Source organism: Microtus ochrogaster, chromosome 4, assembly GCF_000317375.1.
Source record: "Microtus ochrogaster isolate Prairie Vole_2 chromosome 4, MicOch1.0, whole genome shotgun sequence".
NCBI lineage: Eukaryota > Metazoa > Chordata > Mammalia > Rodentia > Cricetidae > Microtus > Microtus ochrogaster.
The window spans coordinates 81,091,641-81,110,998 of record NC_022011.1 but is presented as its reverse complement, the minus strand read 5'-3'; the positions used below and the strand labels follow the sequence as shown (position 1 = coordinate 81,110,998).

Below are 19,358 nucleotides of genomic sequence, written 5' to 3'. Positions count from 1 at the left end.
TCTTCATGAGTGGTTTTTGTTTGTTTGCTTTGTTTCCTTTTTTTTTTTTTTTTTTAATGTACCATGCGTGTCAAAGACCCATTCAGTTTGGTAGAAATCTTGGCTATTTTACGAAATTTTGTAGAAAACTACAAAAGTCACGTAAACATTTTGGCATTATGTTAGTTTCCGTTCTGAGAAGGGACTTGGTGGGAAAAGTGTATTACACATTCCCCAAATTTGTTACTTCAAAGCTATAAAATACCCAATTTCAAATAAAAATTCTCAGCACTCAGGAGGTAGAAGCAGGAAGATTAGGAGTTCAGTGTGGCCCCCGCCGCCACTGCACCCCATAAAAACAATTTAAAGAATAGTTTGGCCGAGCCAGGCGGTGGTGGTGTGCGCCTTTAATCCCAGCACCCGGGAGGCAGAGGCAGGCGGATCTTTGTGAGTTCGAGGCCAGCCTGGTCTACAAGAGCTAGTTCCAGGACAGGTTCCAAAGCTACAGGGAAACCCTGTCTCAAAAAAACAAAACAAAAGAAAGAAAAAAAAAAGAGGTTGGCCAGGTGGACTTTGGCCAGGGATGAAATGTTCATCCTATGAAGTCTGGGGACCTGGGGAGCCATCCCATGCCTGAGTTTCTCCTGCAGATGGACCAGTAGGAAAGTCAATGGCTCTAGATATGCCCCACTGGCTCCAATACTCTAGCCACTCAGTAGTTTAGTGAATGTCTGGATATGATGATGGGCAAATATATCAATTTTGCAGGTTCCATAGGGCTTGCATTTTAACGGGGGCTGCTTGCTGCGTATAGTAAACCTCTGTAAGTCACCAGCGTGACTTACCAGGCATAGGCAGCCGACAGCTACAGCTGGCTTTTTGGAGGCAGCTCCTGCTTGGCACCAAGAGCTACCAAGAGTCACTTAGGACCAAAAATCTCCTGTTGCCCAAGCTTGCAATGTGTCAAGGGAAATCAGAAAGCTGGATATTTGCATGAAATCTTAGAATTTCCTAATGTTGCCAGCAAGTGCATGGGGAAAAATAAGTCTTTGTTTGCCAAAGAAAGCGTATTTGTTGGACAGATTCCACCTGCTAACCAGCAGCTATGGTCTTTGCTGGGTAGGGAGCTAGTCTTTGATTTTCTCTTATAAAAAAGAAAGTTTTATTACTGGGCACAAAATATGTTTCAAAGTGATGCAGTCTATAATTCAAGGTTACTTGTATTTTGGATCCCTAATTCTGGATACTTAAAAAAGTGATACTTAAAAAGGTGATGCACGCCTTTAATGCCAGAACTAGGGACTAGGGAGGTAGAGGCAGCAGATCTCTACAAGTCAAGGCCAGCCTGGTCTACAGGGCGAGTTCCAGGACAGCCAAGGCTACACAGACTCAAAACCCTGTCTCATAAAACAAACAAAAAACAAAATAATAAAACATAGCCTTGAACTTGCTATATAGGAGAAGCTGGCCTTGAACTCCTAACTTTCCTCTCTTATCTTCCCAGTGCTGGTGTTATAGGCATGTGCCACCACACCCATTTTGAAGTCACTGTATGTGAGTATACATACACATATATGTTTAGATATAGATACAGATTCTTCAGCGAGACTTTGAGATAGAAATGATTTCCTATATCTGAGTTACACTTGGGCACAAGTGAGAAGAGAGGTAGAAAACCGCAGGTTGGAGGCAGAGGGCCATCAGGGTCTGTTTCGTTGTAAGCAGGGCAATCTCTCAGAGGCGCATTTGGTGATCTGATGGTAAAGTCTCAGATCCTTGGGGATGAATTACCGACAGAAATTACAGTCAACTGTGAGTTCGAGACCAGCCTGGTCTACAGAGCAAGTTCCAGGACAGGCTCCAAAACCACAGAGAAACCCTGTCTCGAAAAACCAAAAAAAGAAAAAAGAAAGAAATCACAGTCAAACCACTTGCCCCAGCATCCCTTCTTTCTGCTCTGTCAACCCCCGGGGCTACACAAGCTGATTTACAGGGACCTCTAAGTCATCTCTCTTCTCAGGCACTTTCAACCCTCCTGCACTTCGCTCCGTGGCGGGCGCAGGACTTTCAAGGAAGACGGAGGCCAAGAGAGCATCTTTTCTAAATCTTATTTTCTGGGACCCCCGTGCTGTCTCATGGTTTCCTACAGGTTGCATTCCTGTGGCCGCGGTTAACGCGCTCCTTTGTGCGTCGCGTTTTCTCTAAATTGATGATTAGTTCTAAATCACTGGTTCTCAATGGGGGTAATTTTGTTTTCTGGGACATCTTCGACAATATCTAAAGACATTTTCGGTTATCACAACTGAGAGATGAAATTGACATCTCGTGCTCAGAACCCAGGGAAGCTGCTAAATATGCTACAAATCACAGAAGACCCAACAACGAAAGATTACCCAGCTAAAAATGTCAGCCGTGCTGGGGTTGGGAGACTATTGATCAAATTTAGGCTTATTTTTGGCCTGTTCCTGTCTTCGTGAATTTGTTAAGGGCTTACAAAAATGTACCGTTCCTTCCCTTCCACGACTGTATCCACCCTTCATCTGCCACCTGTTTACCCTGAGCTACAGTCCATACGACACATAGTCAATGCCTGGTGTTGATGACTCTTTCTTGTGGAGCGGGTACCCAGGGTATGTTTTCCTTTCTGTGACTTCTGCGAGAAGGACACACCCGTGTTCTCAGGGGTGTCTTACTGATGTCTGAGGGCCCCTTTTCTCTTAAACCTCATGCTTTAGTTTATACACATACACACACATGTATATATGAAATATATTTACATATCTTTATTAAATTCCAACTCTGATTCATTAAAAGATCCAGTATTTCCCTGTTTTCTACTAGCTAGTAGTTAAAAACAATTTGTGTGTGTGTGTGTGCGCGCCTTGGAAGCCAGAAGAGGAGATTGGATCAACAGGTGGTTGATGCGGGGGTTGGAAATCGAATCTGGGTCCTCAGTGAGAACACCGCATGCTCTTGACGGCTGAGCCCCCATCCCACCAGCCCCAGTAACGTTTTATATCTTGTTCCAGGTTGATCTCCTATCAAGAGTTTTTGGCATTTGAATCTGTTTTATGTGCTCCAGATTCCATGTTCATTGTGGCTTTCCAATTGTTTGACAAGAGTGGAAATGGAGAGGTGACATTTGGTAAGGGGAAACGAAAAAGATGCTAAGTGCTAAGTAATAAGTGAAGCTCCCAATGCTGGTCCCGCTCTCTCCATTCCCAGATGTAACTACTGAACGCATGTCGCTGCTCTCTTAGGGCCGAGTCAGTGAGTGAACTAGTAATTCCTGAAGGGATTTATACAAATAAACGTGGGCATTCCTGCCTCAGAGTGTTAGTTAATTGCAGAAGGTGAAGGAATTTATGAATGACATTGCTCTGGCTCATTCAAACACTGATTCTATGACTTCCTAAGAGAGTCAGGGGAGCTCTCCTTGTTCCGGCCCAGGCTGGGCAGAAACTCTTCATGAAGTGAATAAGTATGAAGACCAGTGCATGTCTTCTCATGCTGTGAAGGGCTTCTGTTCTACTTCAGGTTTGAACAGGGAGTTTGGAGATTCTCTATGGCACCTTGGGAAAATTGCTACTCTGCCATTTCCCACCCGCAAGGGGACATGGGGATGATGGACTTAAGGCAAGATTAGCGTCTCCAAAGCCCTCACCCCTCTTTGGTTTTAGGACATAAAGCCTAGACAGGTAGATGTCATCTGAGGTAGATGCAGAATTTGATTTAAGTCATTTGGTAGCACATTGTCTCAGAAGTATACAAACTAGAATTTTTTTCCTTTTTTGTTTTAACTATCATTCATCTTTAAGGTGCTCATTTGTAGAAATTACTTGATGCTTAGTGTCAGTGTTGATTGATCTTTCCTTTAGCAGCTTTTCAATTAAAAAAACAATTAGTGTTCCCAAGGACTTAGAGCCCCCTTTCCTTTTTCTTTTAATATTTGGAAATATTTTTTCTTATGATTAAAACCAAATAACATGAAAATTTCCATCTTAATCACTTTTAAGTGTTCAGTTCAGCAGGGTTTGGGATGTTAGACAGACTTCCACAACTTTTCATCTTCCACAAGTGAAACTGACCTCCTTTTGCGGTGTGAATTGCCACAAATATTTGTAGAGAAACCCTTGAAATTCAGGCTTTCCTGAAATCCCAGCACTGGCTGTCCTCTCTGCTGCTTTAGTTATGACAGAAATGTCCTTTATTTACACACGGTGGCGCACATCTTTAATCCCAGCACTTGGGGGGCAGAGGCAGGTGGATCACTGTGAGTTTTAGGCCAGCCAGCCTGGTCTACAGAGTGAGTTCCAGGACAGCCAGGGCTATATGGAGATCTTGTCTCAAAAACAAAACAAACAGAACAAAAACCATACAGGAAGCAACGTCACCATAACTCTAAGAATGGCAAGGAAGTAAGTTCATCAGAGGGACCGGTTGCACCTTGCCTGTGACTGAGGTGGGCACATTGTCTACTTTGGTAATTTTTCTCCTCTCTTCATTGGCCCAACCCTCCTCTGTGAGGAACATTTAAAATTAAAATTACTCTGCAGAGCATGTAGTGGGCATCCTCCTGGCTCTGCAGTGAGCTCTGGCCATTTTGCCTCCTGCAGAACGTTGACTTTCTGCCCAGACACCCTGAGCTATAGAGAAAGCACAGTCTCCATCACCTAGTCAGTCAGCACCAACTCCGCCGTGCTGAGCATTCTTCCTGCACAGGCAGCACCTGCGTTCACATGGCTCTCTTCCAAATGTGGCGCCTGTTGGGAAACCGGGACACATGAGTGTGAGCTAGTGACAGTATCCCTGTGCTTACACCATGTGCACACCGAGAATTAGGTTTCTCAAAATCAGATTCTGATTTATTTTGTCTCCTGCCTTGATATTGTGTTTCCTCCATTTGGTTGCTCTCCCCAGCTTGTGTATGTGTCTTTTTTTAAAAGTGTCACCAAAGACACTTCATGAACAGACCATCAACAGATTCCTGTCACTGTTGATTAGGAGAATAAAATGATACAGGAAGCAGTTGAGTGCTGGTACACACCTTACTTCATGAAGATAAAAGCTCATGGATATACAATTAGGTCCTAACTTTATTATTTTATGACTCTCTTATTTTTCCCTTGGGTTATGATTTATGGCTTAGGATTTTAAGAAATATAGTCAGGGTGAAAAAATAGTTTGAGTTTTTAACAACACCTGCTGTAGTCTGAAGGATATATGCACCTCCCACCCAGAGTCTTGCGTTCTTTATTCTGTCTCATAATGTACAGATAAGACTATTATGGATTATCTAAAAGTTCCTGGGGTCCTTGCCCAGTGTGTCTGGTCCTTCTGTTTCCCCCTCCCTCTTCCCATCCCCCCTTTCTCTTTCTCCCACTCTCATTTTGTAAGGGACTTCGATCTTTTCCTCTTCCTGTCCTCGATTTCTAGTTTTGGGGATCCACTTTTAGATCATTTTCTTTCTTTTTTTGTGTATCTGGGGATTGAACCTGGGGCCTCATGCATTCTAGGTAAGCATTCTGCCACTGAGCTCAGGCCCAACTCAGACCAGCTTTCTCAACTGCTCTGACAGCAATGCTAGTGAAGGAGAGGATAAACACTGTACCTGTTACTTACAGCAAATGCCATGTAATGAGATGTTTAAGGTTCACTCATTCCAGGATTCCAGATTCTCTGCATAAGGAAGTCATCAACTTGAAGTTTATTTTTATAGGACTTTTAGGTATGTGGCGAAGGTCAGTTTTTATGTTTGACTCCATTTAATAAAATGAATTGTTCTTATATATGTATAGACGCATGTTTAGGGGAAAGAAATTTGATATCCACTTTAACTAGAGTTAAGTCGTTTGCACCAAATGGCCTTCTATTTCGTAGCTGGATCTAAGGTACAGTTTCCTCTTGTGCACTTGAGGGAAAGTGAGGAGAGATATTGGATGTAAAGAGCAGTAGAATGGAGACCAATCGCTTTGCCATTGCCATATTTTGTGGGCTCTGACAGCAGTGCTGATGTTATCTGTGCATTTGTATATCCTGTTCTCATCTGTACCTTTGTTTTAGATATGTTTTTTATGCATCAAGATAATATATTTAAGCTTAGCACTTTGGCAAATATTTATATACATAGCAGCATCGGACATTTAGTTGAGTACCAGACAAGGGTTTTGTTGTTGTTAGACACGCCTCCATTCTGGAGAGAGGGCTTTTACCAATGCCTTGGAAATATATTTCAGAATGAAAGCTCAAGAAAGGATTCCAGAGTTCTGTTTCTGTTTTGTTTGTTTCTAAATAAATAAAGCGTTACTTGATATTTTCCTCTTTGATAATCTTTAATAAACTTTTAATGCATGCTGTGGGTAATCACTTTATGGCATGTATCTCTGTCACTGCCGGGTGGCATGAGCCTTGTGGAGGTCATTGCATGACTGGTGTGTGCTAGATACAGTGTACATGTGCCCGTGTCTCACTGTTCCCTACTAGTGTGCTGGTATCCTGCTGGGTAGACTTAGATAGAGGTAACCTAACCTCCGTTAAGTGGTGATATTGCATGGTGCTGCTATTGACTGCCATGCATTTATTTAGATTTTTAAAAAGAAGGTATTTATTGTCGTATCAAAGACTTAGTTCTAAAAAATAAAACCAAACAAACAAAACTAAAAGAAACTCTTAACGGGTTACTAATGACCAAATATAAAACATACTCCATGCTCTAGATTTTCTATGAAACACTCATGCACATTGCGCTCTGACATGTTTGTTAGGACTGGGAAGTCATCAGACTGAACTTTCCAAGGACGCACCCAGACTGTAGAAACTTTCTAAATCTGGGGTGCCTTTTGACATAGTACCATGTTGGTGTCAGGATATATAGCATACAGCAAGCAAAAAAAAAAATGTATTCCATGTGTGCCTTTGAAACAGATTTTCTCTAAAGGAAGGTGGAGCCACCACTGTTATTCCAAGTGTTAGGACAGGGTGGTGTAAACACCAAGAACCCTGTGTGTGCCCCTCCTCTAGGGAGACAAAACTGTACACTTGGCAGGTGTGAGAGTCATTGGCCAGACTAGTAGAATTGTATGCTGTATGAGCACAAGGGGTGTTTGAGTAAATCACAAAGAAAATTTAAGATTTTTCGTATTGTTTTTAGACATCACAGAAAGAGCCATTTTGGAAAAAAAAATACACAAGCTACAAAGTAGCTTAGAGTTTGAGGCTAAGGGAGAGGACGCGTTTTATGTCACTCGATGGCTGACTGTTACTGTCAAGGCTTGTAGCGTCTGTGATACTCTTTAACCATGAACTCATCTTCCCTGAGAAACAAACCTTTGTGTGTATTTGGCAGCAGGATTGCTCTGTTTGACTGCTCGTACAGTAATCCCTTCTGGAGGTAGGTAAAGGGCTAACAGACACCTTCCCTTGGAGTCCAGAGGCAGTTCACCCAGGTCACTAAACTTCCTGGAAGTAGAGCAGGAAGTCGAGAGTGCACCCTTTGGCTGGGACTTCCTCCAGCAGTTCCGGCTGTTGCTCTTTTCTGTTGTTGCTGTTGTTGGTGTTTGTTTTCTTTCCTGGGTTCCTAGTTGTTCCTCTTCTTCCCTCCCAACTTCTCCTTCACTGAAAAGCACATCTACAAGTCTCACTGTTGTGTCTGTTCAGTTGTACACCAGGCTAGTCACCATTTACCATAGGTAATGGCCTCAGGGCCTCTCTGACTTCGCCCTAAGCACTGTGTAGGTGAAACCCAGCTGCTGAGGAAAAAAAAAATTCCCCTGGCAATAAGAAATGCTTGGGGTCTCAAGCCTTTAAGTTGGAGGCGGCGGCTCCTGTTGGGCTGGGCTCCTTGCAATCAGGACGTCAGGCTGGGCTGATGGTAGGTGGGCTGTGTCACGGGGCTGATGGCTTGTATACCTACAGGAGGAGTTCTCTGGCCACAGCGTTGGTACAGCAGCTCCTTCCAGGCTCACTCATGGAGCAGGCATGGTGGCAGTCTTGGAGAAGAGTGCCAGCCCCGGTCAGAGGTAATTTTGTACTGCAGAAAGGTGATCAAGACCCCGGAGGAAGCACCCATGAGAACCAGGGGCGGGATGAGGGTGGATGAGATGGGGAGACACAGTGTGGGCTGCTGGGGAAGTGGATGACTCTGTTAAGACGAAATCACATAATATGCTTCCATGTGTACTTCACATAGCCCAGTCTTTATAAGGCACTGATAGAGCTAGACTGACTAAGAGAAGTTCTTGGAACATTTTTTGCTTAATCATATTGTCACCGTTAACCTGCCCTCCTGACAAATCACACGCTCGCCTCCTTTTGAGCAAAGAGAACATAATGATAAGCTCCTTTCGCTATCTGGCCCCAATTCCCTCTTCAAAGGAATTGTAAGGCGTCCCCCCCCCCCCAAACTCATGCTCCCCGCAGGAAGTTTAAAAGTGGCCTATTGTTTTCTCTGTCAGAAGCATGAATGGATTCCCGTTTCTCTTAGCAGTGCCAACCTAGTATAACCTCCTGGATCATGATCTCGCTGCCAAGATGTGACTGTCACGCCAGGCCAGAACTGTGGCCATGGAAATAGTGCTCGTAAAGAGTGCTATTTAGAGCTAAAAATCCTTGTTTGCCCCTGGAAAGATGGGATTCTCTTTGGGTAGGAAACTTCACACAGAGCAGTGAGCTAGGGCAGGTATGCTTGGGGGTTAATGGCGGTCCCTCTTCTCAGGTCCTGTGAGACCTGCTGACCCAGGAAGATAATTGCGGCTGCTCCTGCTGGATCTATAGACTCATGCAGGTATCGGCTCCTTAGTCCTCGGGCTCTGACATCATTTTGTTTTGTAAATACATCCCAGTGTAGGCACAGTGGCGATTTTATAAATTGGACGTCAGTTGTTGACTCTCTCTGTGACATTTTATGAGCTGGCTCCAGGCGACGGATGCTGGACTAGTAACATATTTGTAGACTACACCTCAAGAGATGCCAAGAGAGGTTTACAATCGTAGCAGCCCTGGTGACTCCAGTTGCGGCCCTGGGCTGTGATGCAAAGGACTGAAAGTACCATGGATTAGTTAATAAACTGATGGATGATGTCTCAATGAAGCCATGCACAGAGCTAGCAGGGAACCATTTGGGGAGAAGTGGAAAATGTCCAAATACTACCCGTAGAAAACGCCACTTCTATATTTGAGAGCTGGCTATGACTAGTTTAGATGACTATTTTAATTGCTTGAACAGCAGTCTAAGATTTCCAAGATTGCTAGGGTATTAGTAAGAGAGTTTCCCACTAAAGCCTTTCTTCTAGGGCTGGGGCGTGGCTCCGCGGTAGACTGCTTGCTTAGCATTGGCGGGGCCTAGGTTCAATCGTTAGCACCGTTTTAACAATTTGTTTTTCACTATCAAGATTTTTTTTCCTAATATGTTGTGTAAATTTAGTGTGTAAGCCCAGTATGGTAGCTCATGCCTATAACGCCAGTCTTCAGAAACAGTCTTCAGAAAGGCCACACTGGGTGACAGTGTGAAACACTGTTTCAAATAACAAAATCAAGCCAAGTGGAAACTCCCAGGAACAGTAGTGTAGGCCAGCCACGAGGAGGCTGAGGAGGCTGAGACAGGAGGATTGTAAACGCAAGGCCCACTTAGGCTTCAGAGTGAGTTCAGGCTCAGCCTAGGCAATGACACCCTGTCTCAAAATAAAAAATTAAAAAGAATTGGGGATGTAGAGCTCACTAGCGGCATACTTACCTCGGAAGCTTAAGGACAAGTCAATGCATAAATAAAGACAATTTAGTTATTTTGGTAATGTCAGGAAAAAAATAGAAATGACTACATATTTTTTTGTCTGTTGTTTGAAGGCTTTTGAGTCTTTGACTTTATTTAAGGCTTTTTCACACTTAAGATAATTTCCAAACCATACAAAAGAGATTCAGTTTTATCTATTAATACATAAAAATTATGCCTATATCTTTCATTGTCTTTTGTTTTTAGAGATATTGCCATGGTAAGCAGACTCAGACCTGCTATGTAACAGTGTGTACATTTCATATTATATAATTGAATATTGTGAATTACAACCTTAAAAACGGAAGTTACCATAAAATGCAATGATTTATGTTATCCTAGTCTACATTCTATTATGCTTTTCATCTTTTAGTTTAAAAACCTTTTTGTTAGGCTTTTTTTTTTTTTTTTTTTTTGAGACAGGGTCTCCCATGAAGCTCTGACTGGCCTGGTATTCTTTATGTAAACCAGGCTGGCCTCCAATTCACATAGATCCTCCTCCTGCCTCTGCTTCCTGAATGCTGAGATTAAAGACAGGCACAACCCTGTCCAACCGTTAGACTTCTAAACTAAGTAAAGTTAGTAAATTTGGGGATATAGTGACTTAGTTATATTAGATGGATCCTAAAAACATTTTGACTAGTATTCCATATTTTAAACTTTTTACAATCCTGTTTTACTTATTTTAATAAGCTTTAGCATATTTTACAACTTGAAATTTCATTTACACACCCCCCCCCCACACACCCCATGAGGTAGAGGATTCTGGGGATTGGATCCATGATCTCATGCATGATAGGCAAACGCTCTACACAAGCTACATCCCCAGGGTCTTGTTTTAAGGATGATCTTTCCCATTGATTTGAACCATCATCTCATGAATTGATACTGTAGTCTTTTCAGAATAAAAGCTCATGTTTAGTTTATTTTTAAGGTGGACATACTTGACATATTTGAAAACTCTGAGATCTTGTTGCTACTTCGCCAAGAAATCCTGCATCCATTTGAGAGAGAAGATGAGAATCCCATCTCCCCAGTGACATCCAATGCCTCCTTTTGACTCTGCTACATCCTGTAAACTAGAGCTGGTACCTTGAGTTCAGACTGCTAGGAGAGTACCCATTCAGATTCTACCCAAATGCAACGCTTTCATAAGACAAAGGGAATCCATTAGACCCTCGCCAATTCCAAGATGGGTGTTGTAGTCAAAGACTGTCGATAGCAGAGAAAACAACACAGTTAGAGGTGATTATAAAACACTAAGCCTATGCTTATTAATTCTTTAGGATAATTGATAGCTATTGACGGCAGAACCCTTTCACTAATAAAATTGGCTTAAATTGGGAAATAATTTGGTTCTTAAGACATTACTAAAAAAAAGGCCCCTGCTCGCTTAACTCTGCTAATGATTTTTTGTTTTTTTGGCATGAGCTTCTGACTTCGTCTACCCAGTCTGTGCCTGTTAAAGTAGCACTCATTTGCGAACCAATTTTTGGTAATACATGTAAGACTGTAAGAAAGTGAACGATCTTGCTGGTGCATGAAGACAGGCAACAGAGAGCTGGTTGTATCCTACAGCGCGACCGGTACCTACCGAGAAGTTAGCGTCCCGTGTATGGTTCTTCACTGACAAGCGGATCACTAATTTCACTTATCTTAAAATATTTTAATAGTTCAGGCTAATAATCATGAATTTTAGGGGGATTTCGAGGCTTTGTGGCAAGACCCTATTTTTGACACTATTAGTTTTAATAAGGTGCTTTACTGCTGAGCTAATGATACGCTGTTGGTAGTATTTCTTATAGCTATCTTCAATAGTCATATTCAGGCTAGTGTGAATGTAATAATCACGCCTCAATCAAACCATACTTAGTATGACAAATATTGCATTATACTGTAATTTAGGTATTCACACTTCTGATAAAAGGCTTAATTCGACTCCTTGAGGAACCAGGAAAACGCTATTGATTTTAGGCTGGAATGGAAAGTAGCAGTTATTAATATTGCAAGATAGAAATCGCTTCCTAATTAAAATTAAATCTAGAGAAATTAAGAATCTCATGGCCTCATATGTAACAGTACACAGTCTTAAGTGAAAAATTATATTTGTATCAGTTGCGTTCCTGCATGGGTTTCTGGGCACAAAGAGATTTGCGGTTCCTCTTAGTAGAAGCAGACGGTCTTGGCTTCTTAAACTTTCCCTAATTCTTCTCTGTAGGAGCATTGCGGTGGACCAGATGATTCGGTGCAGTGTGGCTGATGCGTCTTTCTTTTCCCTTTTTAAGAAAATGTCAAGGAGATTTTTGGGCAGACTATTATCCACCATCACATCCCTTTTAACTGGGACTGCGAATTCATCCGACTGCACTTTGGGCACAATCGCAAGAAGCACCTGAACTATGTGGAATTCACTCAGTTTCTGCAGGTGAGCACCCCTGCTGGACACTTGTATTGTCTAACACAGGGACAGAGGAAGTCCCCATCTCACCCCATTCTTCATTGCCCGCTCACTGAAGCAAGGTCTTGCAGTCATTGTTTTTCCAGTGTGTACTTCTGTTTATTTAAATGCTCACCTTATATTATCCCTACTTCATTTTTCTACTTTCAGCTGTGTTTGATTGAATTCTAACTACGTGAGATTAGGAGTTCTTTTATCTCTCACAGCCAAGCACAAACTTGGACATATTCCACCCGTGTCTATCCTTCCTTCCTTCCTTCCTTCCTCCCTCCCTCCCTCCCTCCCTCCCTCCCTTCTTTCTCCCTCCCTCCCTCCTTCTCTTTCTCTTTCTTTCTTTTTTTCTCCCCAAGATAGGGTTTCTCTGTGTAACCCTGGCTGTCAGGGAACTTGCCCTGTAGAGCAGGCTGGCCTTGAACTCACAGTGATCCACCTGCCTCCATACTCATCCTTTCTATAGTTCTGTCACAAGTCTATTTAGATCGATAGTCATTGGAATTACTGTTGTTTCATAAATAGAGCCCTCCATGCCTGAGTAAAGAAAAATGAAGAATTCCGAGACTTTTCTCATATGGGAATCGCTCTTTCTTATTCCATCACTAAACTTGGGTTTGATGGGATGTTGACTTTTAAAGCATTGCTTGTTTGCTTTCTGCCTTGTGGTGTTGACGCTAAGAAGCCCAGTGCCGTTCTGATTTCTGATTTCTCTTGCACTCTGGAGGGTTTTAGGGTTCCCTCTCCCTGCCCTCCCCACCCCATCTCATTACCAGTTTTTTACCTGATTGTTTCCAGGTTTTAATCTCTTCTTATTCAAGAAACTGAAAGAAGGGCATGCATAGATTGCAGTCTCAAAGAAACTTAGTTCCAGGGAAAAGTGATAGGACAGAGGGGATAAATAGAAGTACAGGAAAGCGAACAGTGGCTCCAGGAGTGAGAGAATGCTCACAGGCTGCAGGCTATTGCCCGAGACTTCGTTTATGGCGTCTAAGGCAAAGAGGGACTTGCTACTAAGGGGCGTAATATGGGCAGTTCTCTATTTCGATTGACAAATTTGATTTACAAATCTTTACTGCCTGTATTTCTTCCCAAAATGTGCCCAATTTTCATCCTATGAATACCCAAGTATAACTAGGTGTGAGATGGGAAATAGCAGGACCAGCCAGATAGACCAGTGGGTAAAGGCACTTGCTACCAAGTCTGATGAGCTGAGTTCAATCCCTAGGACCCACATGACGGAAGGAGAGAACCAACTACCATAAATTGTCCTCTGACCTCCACATGCATGCTCTTGTGTGTCCCCACCCCCTTTTTATAAAGTAATACCTTTTTAATTGAAAAAGAATTAAAGATGGCAAATGGAGGTTTTTCCTTAAAAGCTCACTTAGAGGACATGATTTGCCTTGTTGCCCACATACCACCAAAACAAGTTCGTGCTGGGTGGCTCCCCTACCCTCCTACAGAATCTAACTGGAATGCATTTGAATAGAAACTATCCATATTTAGTTGCTGACAGGGAAGAGAAACTTTCCCATTGTTTGGAGGACGGTGCATGTACAACTGGATACAGGTGGGAGTCCTGGGTTACCTGCAGGTTGCTAGGTGCATTGTTAGGAAAAGGTGTGCATAGCCCATACCAAGTGGAGTCACTCCCCATTCTGGTCTGCCTTGCCTCGTTGATGACATTTATTGATATATTTACTTTTAATCATTTTGCTGGGCATTTAGTAGGATCTCATAAAGAAACCTTCCATTCTCAATTTTCCTCTTCTTTTCTCTGAGGCTGGTTCACAGCTGTAGACTGTGCTTCCCTCTTCCCAGCATTCTCGTTGCCCTGCCTCTACTTCCTGCCTGGCTACTGGCCAATTAGCATTTTATTAAAAATGCAAGTGACAGGATAAAAGACCATTGTCCTACAGCATCCTCCCCCCATTTTCTTTTTGGTTTTTCGAGACAGGGTTTCTCTGTAGCTTTTGGAGCCTGTCCTGGAACTAGCTCTTGTAGACCAGGCTGGTCTCAAACTCACAGAGATCCGCCTGCCTCTGCCTCCCAAGTGCTGGGATGAAAGGTGTGTGCCACCACCGCCCGGCATTATTTACTAATTCTTATAACTTACATTTATCCCATAATTCTTGTCTGTGTTAGTAATGTGACTTGGTACCTTTTTCAGCAAGGCAGTCACATCTTGCTTCCTCTTAGGCTGGGTCACAACTGCAGACTGTATATTGGTGTTTTGCCTACATGTATGTCCACGTCAGGTCACCTAAAACTGGGGTTACAGACAGTTGTGAGCCACCATGTGGGTGCTGGGAATTGAACCCGGATCTTCTGGAAGAGCAGTCAGTGCTCTTAACCTCCGAGTTATCTCTCCAGTCCAGAAACCAAGTCTTTTATTCAGTTTCTGGGTAGTCAAGGATTGCGCTGAACTTCTCATCCTTCAGTGTCCAACCTCTGGAGTGCTGGGATTACAGGTGCTGGTATAGATTTTGTACTTCTAGCAGGGTCCCAGGATTATTTGATTCTCATGTCACCTACAGAGCTGTCTGGAGTTCTTGACCCCTTGAAAGATTTAAAAGGTTTGATATACTCGTTTTTAGCTCACCACCTTGCTAAGAATTTTCAAATTTTTATCGTGAAATCTCATGTACATACAGAAAACCATATAAAACAAATATATAGCATAATGAACTATGAAACAAATACTTGCTAATCTTAGTGACTTTAATTACCATTGAGATATCAAAGTTCATGGAAAAATATAATTAAAACCAGATGTTATACTCCCAGGCAGTGGTGGCGCACGCCTTTAATGCCAGCACTTGGGAGGCAGAGGCAGGCGGATCTCTGAGTGAGTTCAAGGACAGCCTGGTCTATAGAGTGAGTTCCAGGACAGTCAGGGCTACAGAGAAACCCTGTCTCAGGAAAACAACACAAAACAAAACAAAAAAACAAGCAAAACAAATGTTGTGGAGCATGCCCATAATCCCAGTACTTGAGAGGTGTAGACAGAAGACTCAGAAGTTCAAGGCCAGCTTGACTACACAGAGAGTTTAAAGCCAACCTGGGCTACATTAATTTAAGTCTATGTTTTTTAAAAAAAGGTATATATATATATATATATACACACACACACACATATGTAAAAAATAAATAAAAAGGGTGAGACTACAACAAAATATTTTATCTCTGTCTCTCTCTATATATATATCCATCCATCCATCCATCCATCCATCCATCCATCCGTCCATCCACATCCATCCATTCATTTGTGGGTTCAGGGTATAAAATCTGGGCCTCATGTATGACAGGTAAACTTTGAATCAGTGAGTCTCCCAGACTCCCAAAGAATTTTAAGTATCAAGAAGGGGTAAGGGGCTGGAGAGATGGCTCAGCGGTTAGGAGCACTGCCTGTTCTTCCGAAGGTCCTGAGTTCAATTCCCAGCAACCACATGGTGGCTCAAAACCTCTCTGTAATGAGATCTGGTGCCCCCTTCTGGCCTGCAGGCAGGGTACTGTATATATAAATAAATAAATCTTTAAAAAAAAAGAAGAGGTAAGACAGAGTTTTGGTGAATGAATGGCAATGATAATGCCTAATCTTACCTTTGTATGATATTTAAATATGACTGCAGTTTCCAGCTACATGGAGCATGAACATGGCATATGAATACACATCATGTGTCATGCCAGCATATCCATGTGGATTCCATCATGAACATGGCATCTGCATACATGTCATGTGTCTTGCCAGCACATCCATGTGGATTCCATCATAAGTATGGCATCTACATACATGTCATGTGTCTTGCCAGCACAGCCTTATGGATTACATCATGGGTGCCCAAGACAGAAATGCTCTGGCTTTAATTTTTCCAGTATATCCTAAGGTACATTTTACTGTTTTTATTGAAATATCAATATTGGTTTTACAGTAGTTACAAACATCAGAGAGTTTCTGGCTTATTTTAGAGTTTGAGAGTGACTGTGCCCCAGTCTGACAGAGTGATAATAAGCACAGCTTGTACGGTTTCCTGTTTCTAGCTTCCATTTCAGAATTAGGAAGTATTGCATTGCCATTTGGTAAAGTTTCACACTGAGTTATTTTTTTTTTTTAAATCATTTGAAAAAACCTGGTGTCTGACGCAGAGAGGAGGAGAGACTGGCTCTGATTGCGACATTTAAGAGTGAGAAACTGAAAATGAATGTCAACTCTTGATTCAGGAAGTTCTCATGGGTGGCAAGAAAGTAAATCACTGTGTATTATAGCAGCCGGGAGAAAGCCCTGAAACCGTGGTGCGCTTTGTTTCCAGAGATGGAAACTTTCCACAAGGTCTCCCCCTTCCCCCACAACACTTTGGTTCCCGCCAGCTCCGTTCCATTTTCTTCCCCCAAGGAATACCAGGTATCACCTCTGTCAGAAAGCCCCCCAGAACAGTTCAGAAGCTTGGTTGTGATGGACATGCCGGGGAAGGCATTTTTGTCCTTCATTTTTTTTGCAGAATGTGTGCTTGGAATATGTTCCAATCATTTTAATGCTGTTTCTCTTTCCTCTGCAGGAACTGCAGTTGGAACATGCAAGACAAGCCTTTGCACTCAAAGACAAGAGCAAGAGTGGTGTGATCTCAGGTCTGGATTTCAGTGACGTCATGGTCACCATTCGGTCCCACATGCTCACTCCTTTTGTGGAGGAGAATTTAGTTTCAGTAAGTAAGAAGACAGGCTTTCACTCCCCTGCTTTGAACCCCAGGTTCTGGAATACCTTCTTATGTCCACATGGCTCTTAACTAACCAGGCTTTATGTTTAGGTGGTAGAAGTTTAAAGAGTGTGTGTGTGTGTGTGTGTGTGTGTGTGCGCGCGCGCGCGCGCACATGCGCGCGCTGAGTGGTCTTTTCTCAGTTTCTAACTTCATCCAGAGCTACCTTCTTGCTCTCATGTATTTCCAAACTGTTGATTTCCATTTACAGTGTCCAGTCCAAGGGACACCAGAGTTTGTAGACAAGAGACAGTGATTGCTGTATTTCAGTGCATCCGTGCCTTCATCTTGGCTTCTGTCACCTCCACCCCAAGCTCTGGCAGCCTAGTTAGGACATTCCTTCCTCTGTGTGCTGGAGGGATGGTCACTGGCTCATGTCAGAAGGCCTGGAGGAAGCATGGGGCCACCAGCCTCTACAGGCATTGCTCTCTGCCCCTTCACCTGTGCGTTCCGAGTGTGTGTCCCAGACACAGGTCTTTTGTTCTGTCAAAGTGGGGACCCACAGCCAAGTCATGCCACTCACTTCCTTGCGCGGGGTGAAACTCCCCTCAGTCACGTGTTTCTTTGTACACGCTGTGTTGTGTGGATGTTTTTGATTACTGCTTGTTTGGGATGGAGGGAAGCCAGTGGGCCTGCTGTTGTTTCAGCTGAAGGTCATTATCCCCGACTTAGACTGGGGTAGAAAGATCAACTTCTGGTCTTTCTCCTCGGTGAATTTGAACGTGGAGCCTGTCACTCTCCCCTCCACATGTCCCCTCCCTGTCAACCCACCCCCCCTTTTGTACCTTCACCTCATACCACAACCAAAGATGAAAGGAAGGGCCCAGAAGGAATCGGGGAGGGAAGGAGAGAAGAAAGGAAGAAAATCCAGAAGGAAGCATTCGCTCAGCCTCAAAATACAAAATCCATTTTGTATTTTCCAACTTGGTTATGTGGCTGTTGCCTCAGTTTACCAAAATACCGTCACAACCCTCAGAGGAAAATATTAGGGAATCTGAATCCTGCATTTGGTATCCAGATTGACATGAATGGGGGCGGGCAGAGACATTTGCCCGTTGTTGCCTATATGTATAAGGTGGAGGATTTAAATGTCAAAGAGAAACCAGAGCCTCACACTGCCTGTGATCGACTCTTCTGACTGGGGTTGTGACCTTGATGTTTCTATCAGTATTTCTGTGAGTTTTAAACACTGACAATTTTCCAGCTCCTCCGCCTTGTTTCTGTTTGTTTGTTTTGAGACAGGGTTTCTCTGTAGCTTTGGAGACTGTCCTGGAACTAGCTCTTGAAGACCAGGCTGGTCTCGAACTCACAGAGATCCGCCTGCCTCTGTCTCAGAGTGCTGGGGTTAAAGGCATGTGCTACCACCTCCCGGCCCCCTTCCACCTTGTAACTTTGAAGTTAAACTTTTAGAAACTGAACAAACAAACCAAGAAGCAAAACAACACTAAATCCTTCTCTTTTGAGGCTGTACCTAACTGATGGGCAAAGGGAGAAGTTTCTTGGCCTCCCGAGATAATGAAGGCCATTGTGTGCTATGCTGTGGGAGTGAGCTCTGTGGCCCAGAAGCACCAAGGATGTAACTTAAGAGAGAACCCTTGCCAGAACTTCTGTACATTCGGGGCACTTTGGGAGCTGTGGTTTGCATGATACAGGATCAGAGAGCCACACAAACTAGGTATCTTTTTTGTTTTGTAAGACAGGGTTTCCTTGTGTAGCCCTGGCTGTCCTGAAACTCACTCTATAGACCAGGCTGGCCTTGAACCCAGAGATCTGCCCACCTCTGGCTCCGGGTACTGGAATTAAAGGTGTGCACCACCACCTGATGCAAAATAGGTATCTTAAGAATAACCATAGCTTTTTATTTTTTTTAAAGATTTATTTATTTATTATATATACTGTATTCTGCACCAGATCTCATTACAGATGGTAGTGAGCCACCATGTGGTTGCTGGGAATTGAACTCAGGACCTTCGGAAGAACAGGCAGTGCTCCTAACCTCTGAGCCATCTCTCCAGCCCCATAGCTTTTTTAAAAAAATTGAGAAAAAAAAATTGATGTCATGAAATGGTCTTGGGGCTGGAGAGATAGCTTGGTGGTTAAGAGCACTGCGCTTCCAGAGAACTTGGATTCAATTAGCAACCACATGGTGTCTCACAACCATCTGTAACTCCGGTTCCAGGAATCTAGATGCCCTCCTTTGGTTTTCTCTGGCACAAGGCACACATGTGGTGTATCACACACATGTAGTCAAAATACCAGTATACATAGAATATAATAATAAATTTTAAATGGTCTTAAAATTTAAGGCTGCTGCCGGGTGGTGGTGGCGCATGCCTTTAATCCCAGCACTCGGGAGGCAGAGGCAGGCGGATCTCTGTGAGTTCGAGGCCAGCCTGGTCTACAAGAG

At 43.2% G+C, this 19,358-nt stretch overlaps 1 protein-coding gene across 2 annotated transcripts in view; it reads left to right on the top strand.

Moving 5' to 3' along the window:
• The window catches only part of Slc25a12 (solute carrier family 25 member 12), a 73,826-nt gene that overhangs the window by 26,799 nt on the left and 27,669 nt on the right, over positions 1-19,358 (top strand). The window contains exons 1-4 of one of the 2 annotated variants that reach the window (XM_026790000.1): positions 3,009-3,124; positions 7,894-7,997; positions 12,031-12,170; positions 16,754-16,900. In XM_026790000.1, coding sequence (XP_026645801.1) covers positions 7,946-7,997; positions 12,031-12,170; positions 16,754-16,900 — 339 coding nt within the window. In that variant the 5' untranslated portion in view covers positions 3,009-3,124; positions 7,894-7,945. Of the gene's footprint in view, positions 1-3,008; positions 3,125-7,893; positions 7,998-12,030; positions 12,171-16,753; positions 16,901-19,358 lie in introns of those variants that run through there. The other variant, XM_005346557.2, reaches the window with a different exon arrangement.